Source organism: Hibiscus syriacus, unplaced genomic scaffold, assembly GCF_006381635.1.
Source record: "Hibiscus syriacus cultivar Baekdansim isolate YM2019G1 unplaced genomic scaffold, ASM638163v2 tig00111213_pilon, whole genome shotgun sequence".
NCBI lineage: Eukaryota > Viridiplantae > Streptophyta > Magnoliopsida > Malvales > Malvaceae > Hibiscus > Hibiscus syriacus.
In genome coordinates this window covers 1690655-1696966 of record NW_024063022.1, presented here as the reverse complement: position 1 = coordinate 1696966, position 6312 = coordinate 1690655, and the positions used below count along the sequence as shown (strand labels likewise).

Here is a 6312-nt window from a genome sequence, read left to right as displayed (position 1 = left end):
CACTTTGGGGTGCTCTAGTTTTATTTGTAAAGAAGAAAGACGGTTCGATACGCCTTTGTATTGATTATCAGCAACTTAACAAGGTGACCATAAAGAACAAGTGTCCTCTTCCAAGGATAGACGATTTATTTGATCAAATCAAGGGAGCTGCAGTGTTTTCAAAAATTGATTTACGCTCAGGGTATCATCAGTTGAAGGTTCAAGAAAAAGATGTTCAAAAACAGCGTTTATGACTCGGTATGGTCATTACGAATTTGTACTAATTCTATTCGGGTTAACTAACGCACCTACAACGTTTATGGACCTGATGAACAGAGTTTTCCAACCGTACATTGATCAATTTGTGGTCATTTTTATTGATGACATTTTAGTGTATTCAAAGTCAATGGAGGAGCATGATGTCCATCTTCGTATGGTTCTTTAAATGTTACAAGACAAAAAGCTTTATGCAAAGTTCTCTAAGTGCGAGTTTAGGCTAATTGAAGTGGCATTCCTTGGAAACTTGGTTTCTCTAGAGGTAATTCAGGTAGATCCTTAGAAAGTTCAAACTGTGTTAGAATGGGAAATTTCGAACAATATGTTAGAAGTTCGGAGTTTCCTGGGTCTCGCAAGTTATTATCGAAGGGTTGTTAAGAACTTTTCGATGATATCTCCGTCTTTAACCAAATTATTAAGAAAAATGTGCCTTTTGAGTGGACTCCTGATTGTCAAAAGAGTTTTGTAGCATTGAAGAAAGTTTTGACATAAGCTTCGGTGTTAGTGCAAACGGAATCAAACAAGGATTTCACGAATTTTAGTGACGCTTCCCATAATAGTTTGGGATGTGTTTTAATGCAAGATGGAAAGGTAGTTGTTTATGCTTCAAGGCAACTTAAGCCCCATGAAAAGAATTATCCAACGCATGATCTTGATTTAGCAGCGGTGTTCTTTGCATTGAAAATTTGGCGACATAATTTATATAGTAAGCGTTGCTATATTTTCACCAATCATAAAAGTTTGAAGTATTTGTTGACACAAAAGGAGTTAAATTTGAGGCAAAGAAGATGGATGGAATTACTTAAGGACTATGATGCAATTATAGATTATTATCCCTGGAAAGCCAATGTAGTAGCTGGTGCTCTTAGTCGGAAGACTTTTGCCGCTTTGCGTAGTTTGGATGCCCGAATCGTGTTAAAAGATAATGGTGCATTGATGGCTGAATTAACGTTGAAACCGTTATTATTAGAGCGGATTCAGGAGTTTTAAATGAATGATTAAAAATGTTTAGCTTGGTTTGAACAATTAGACAAGGGTGAACTCAAGGACTTTTATGTAAAGTCGAATGGGTGTTTACATTTCAAAAATCGAGTTTGTGTTCCCAATGATAACGAGTTGAAAAGAGATATATTGTATAAAGCACATTGTAGTCCTTTAACTATGCACCCAGGAGGAAACAAGATGTATCAAGATTTGAAAGAGCATTTTTGGTGGCTAGGCATGAAAAGAGACATTACGGAGTTTGTATCAAAGTGTCTTAATTGTCAACAAGTAAAAGCTGAACATCAAGTGCCTTCGAGATTATTGCAACCGATCTCAATTCCTCAATGGAAATGGGAAAGAAATACAATGGATTTCATAACATGTTTGCCCTTATCGCCAAGTAAAAAGGATTCAATTTGGGTAATTGTGGATCGCCTCACAAAGACTACGCATTTCATTCCTGTGCGAACCGATTTCTCTATGGAAAAACATGTTGAATTGTATATCAAGGAGATAGTGTGACTTCATGGTTTTCCAATTTCAATAGTTTCTCACAGAGATTCCATATTTACTTCGAGATTTTCAAAGTCTTTGCAAGGAGCTTTGGTTACCCGATTAAATTTTAGCACTGTTTTTCATCCTCAAACCGATGATCAATCTGAGCGAACGATTCAGATTCTATAAGATATGTTGAGAGCGTGCGTGATTGAATTTTCTGGATCGTGGGAAAAATATTTGTCGCTTGTGGAATTTGCATATAATAACAGTTATCAATCAAGTATCAAGATGGCACCGTATGAAACATTGTATGGTAGAAAGTGCAGGACGCCACTTAATTGATATGAATTAAAAGATCGAGAGGTTCATGGCCTAGACTTGATTAAAGAAGTTGAAGAAAATGTTCAGGTGATTCAGCACAACCTTAAAGTGGCATCAGACAGACAAAAGTCATACACCGATTTGAAAAGAAAAGAAATTGAATTTCAAGTAGGTGATAAGGTTTTCCTCAAAGTATCACCTTGGAAGAAAGTACGTCGTTTTGAGAGTAAAGGAAAACTCAGTCCTAGGTTCATTGGACTCTATGAAGTTTTGAAAAGATTTAACACTACAAGAAATTTTGATTGTTTCAACAAAATTATTTATCATTAAAATTACTAAATTTGTCACAATATATTTATTCTGACCAATTTTATTTATTACCATGTTTGTTAGAACAACCTTGTCATTTAAAGTATATTGTGTCAAAATTGTGTTCGTTACCATTGTATAGTATTTATTATAACAATGAAATTTTGTTACTATAATTAACTTATCGCAATAAAATATTTATCACAATCAATTAATTATTTCGTCATGAGAAATATATTTTGTCATAACTAACTTATATTTAAACATCAAATATAAAGGGTTTTTGTGACGAAAATACATAAGGCAACAAAAATTATTTTGTCACGGTTGTTATTTCGTCACGAAATGTAACTTACAGAGACAGAATATTTGTTAAAATAAAATAATTACTTTATCACAAAAAGTAAATTTCGTCACAATTAACTTAAATTATAACATCAAACAAAAAAAAGATTTTGTGACAAAAATACATATTACAACAAAATTTATTTTTTCACTACTTTTATTTCGTCACTAAATATTTTTTTATAACTTTTACTGTGATTAAATAATTTTGTTACAATTTATTATTGTGAAAGAATATTTTTGTCAAAATTTTTTATAATGAGAAATTAATATTAGATATAAATTGTTATTTTGATTAAATAAATTTGTCAAATTTTTATTTTAACAAAATATTGTGACAAAATAAATTTAACATAACTTTTTATTTTGATTAAATTTAATATTCAATATTCAATAATCAAATGAAAGTTTCAGATGACTAAATTTACCGTGTTATTGTAACTAAATAAATTTGTTACAATTTATTATAGTGATAATGAAAAAATGTTATTTGTCATAAATTTTTATATTTAGAAATTAATATTTATTATAAATTGTTATTATAACTAAACAAATTTGTCAAAAAATAACATAATTGTTATTTTGAGAAAATATTATGATGAAATAAATTTAACATAACTTTTTATTTTGATTAAATTTAATATTCAATATTCTATAATCAAATGAAAGTTTCAGATGGATTTGTAGAGCAGTTTTTACCATCCTCTTTGCAATTCCCTGCAAGTAGACCAAAGCCAATAAAATGTTAATTTTTTTCTGTTTTTTTCAGAATCCTTATTTTAGGATGAGATTCAATATTCTATAATCAAGTGAAAGTTTCAGAGGTATAAGAGAAAATATTACAGTTCATGACATTAAACATTGAGGCAGAAACTTACACTTCGTGGATGATTCTGAACTATACCAACAGCTTCTTGATTGCTTAGGTGCTCCCAGAGCCCATCAGATGCAAATATCACAAACTGATCATGTGGCTGCAGCTGGTGCACTGATATAGATGGATGTGCACTCAATATTGGCTTTTTGAAAGGTTCGCGAAGGCAGAATTTAGGATATAAAGGCTCTCTGTTGATCTAGGCCTTTTTCATATATGCATCACCAATAGATCTGGAAATGTGAAAGGTTGAGAATTCTATCAATAAAATTATCAAGAAAAAGAAAAGGGAGGGCATAACATTCTATGGAAAACCATATCAACAAAATTACAATTCTGAACTGCTAGAAAATAGAAAAAGAGTATGCACTGAACTTTAGATCGCAAAGCTTTTCGGCAGCAGCCGGTAGCACGTTTTAAATACGGACTTTAGATTTAGACTCAAGACATCGAAAACATAAAATATGACTTCCTCACCCGAATAATAGTGTAGCACCCTTTTGTATATTACGTACCCAAGCTTTTCATACATCTTTATGGCTGGTGTATTAGAAGCCCTCACAAAAAGATCCACAAAATATGCTTTGTCACTGCCAAAAGACTCATTATTGATGACTGAAGAGGGAATCGGTTGAGTGTTGAAGGCTTAGTGTTGTACTATACGATAGTGTTGGTGTGGGGTTAGGCTGATGGGTGATTTTTTCCCATCGCTATTTGTATTATGGTCATGTTGTATTTTCGAGGGTTAGAGTGTTATGTTTATCTTGTGTTTCTCAGGATCAGGATGTATTGTGTATCTTATGTAATTCTGGTTTATCAATAAAATGAGGTGCTCTTTTCCTCCCTCAATTAGTTTACATCAAATGTAAACTATGAGGGAGGTTCCTAATGAGTCCTCCTATTCCTATCAAAAAAAAAAAGAGTGTATCGGGATGACATTAGAGGTAAGAGAGAAATTTTCAGTTTAAAAGCACTAGCATGTACTAAAAATATGCATCATCGTACTTGAGTATACAAGTCAGGGTGATGTCAGAATCTCATAAAAAAACTGAGTGAAAGGAAAGCACTTCGCAAAAGAAAAGTATAGACCATTACCTAATTGATGTAAGCTAAAAGCTAGATTCTAAAAACACAGGGTATAAAAACCTTATCTAAAAATACCCAAATATACATGAAACGTGTGTTAGTTTCAATGGAAGATATTGTAGTTCTACCTATACACAAAGGTATTAGACGAAGCTAAAACTTACAGCTTGCATTCATAATGTAGTATTGTTGACTAAACTTTACGACCATTCTAGCAGTTCATAGAAAGCAACAGCTAAGGCATGATGCAAATTTAAAACTTTAAAAACTTCAAATCTAGTACTCGTCCGTTATAATTCTATTGAAAAATCTAATACTTAGGTAATTTCTAATCTTGTAATGCCCTACAAGCTAACTGCAGACAAAAGTTAGTCAAACTAATTGCGAGAAAATCCAAATCAAGGGAACATTAAATTGCACACCAATCTTACATATTATCACTGATTTCTTCAAGAAGGTTCATCAGTTTCTTAGCAAGCTGCTGCCAATAATATTCAGGGGCAACGGTGACTGCCATTACGTGGTCATGCCAAGACTCATCTTGTCCCTCAGCTTTCCCCAAAACTACAACAATTTCAAAGGTATCGAATTCATATACAATACCAAACAGCATATCCAATAAGAAGCATAATCCTCTTCAATTTAAATCTTAAACATCACAACCTTCTGAAAATCTGCTATATCAATTGCTTATAGTGATAATTAAATACGGAAGGCAATGAACACCAGAATCACAAATCGATTATAAGTTTTCTAATTATAAGAGTTCAAATTCAAAATAAAAAAAAATCTAATTCAAAAAAAATAAAGAGGGAGACGGAGATCTCACTGTAACACATTATTAGTTTGCCAAGGCCTTCAGCTACTTGAAAATAATCGGGCCAACAAGCTAAATACGTCAAGTAGAATGACATACTAAAGGTGTTGGTTAAGTGTTCAAGATTAACGAAAGTGAAACGAAGGAGATCGTTGCAGCAAAATCGGTGTATCGTTGCCATCTCTCTCAGTCTTGGAAAGCCGACCGGAAATGGAAGCTTTAATGAAACGCGGAGCTGCCGTAGTTGTAATTCAAGCTTGAATCTTGAGAACCCTTACCAACGAACACCAGAGAAAACACGATGGTGGGAAGTACCTTAGGTCAGGTTTTGTGCGGAACAGGCCGGGGAATACGTTGGTGACGGCGATGAGGCGAGACGGTCGCCGGATCGACCGGAATCGATGAAAATAGTAGAAACGGGGTTAGATTATTTTTTCGAATCTTTGCGACTAAAATAATGACGATAGACGTTGTTTCACGATGGGATGATGAACGGATTTTGGTCGGCGGTCAACGACGAATTGAACGGGGTAGTAGTGGACCGAATGGTGGCCGGTCGGCGAAGATTTGGGGTGGCCGACGAGGTTTCGGTTGGGGTTTTAGGGATTTTACTTCACGAAATTGGGGGTGCTTTTCCCTTTTATTTTCCACTGATATAAAATGAAATAATTCCAATTGTAGTCCCTAAATTCCCTAAAATTTAAATATAGACTTTAAGGTTCTGGAACTTTCAATTTAGTCTCCAATTCATTAATTTGAGGTGTTACATTAGGTTTAGATTTCTTTTAAATAAATCCCTACTAGAGTAATTAGACATAATATT

General features: G+C 33.4%; 1 protein-coding gene across 1 annotated transcript; it reads right to left on the bottom strand.

The window, feature by feature from the left end:
- Positions 1-3370: 3370 nt before the first annotated feature.
- Positions 3371-6080, bottom strand: LOC120156210 (N-terminal acetyltransferase B complex catalytic subunit NAA20-like). The gene is made up of 5 exons (XM_039167603.1): positions 5502-6080; positions 5104-5236; positions 4011-4176; positions 3617-3731; positions 3371-3429 (listed from the first exon to the last, which is right to left on the bottom strand). The coding sequence occupies exons 1-5, from the start codon at positions 5668-5670 to the stop codon at positions 3371-3373; spliced, it is 642 nt and encodes a 213-aa protein (XP_039023534.1). The 5' UTR covers positions 5671-6080.
- Between the last annotated feature and the right edge of the window lie 232 nt (positions 6081-6312).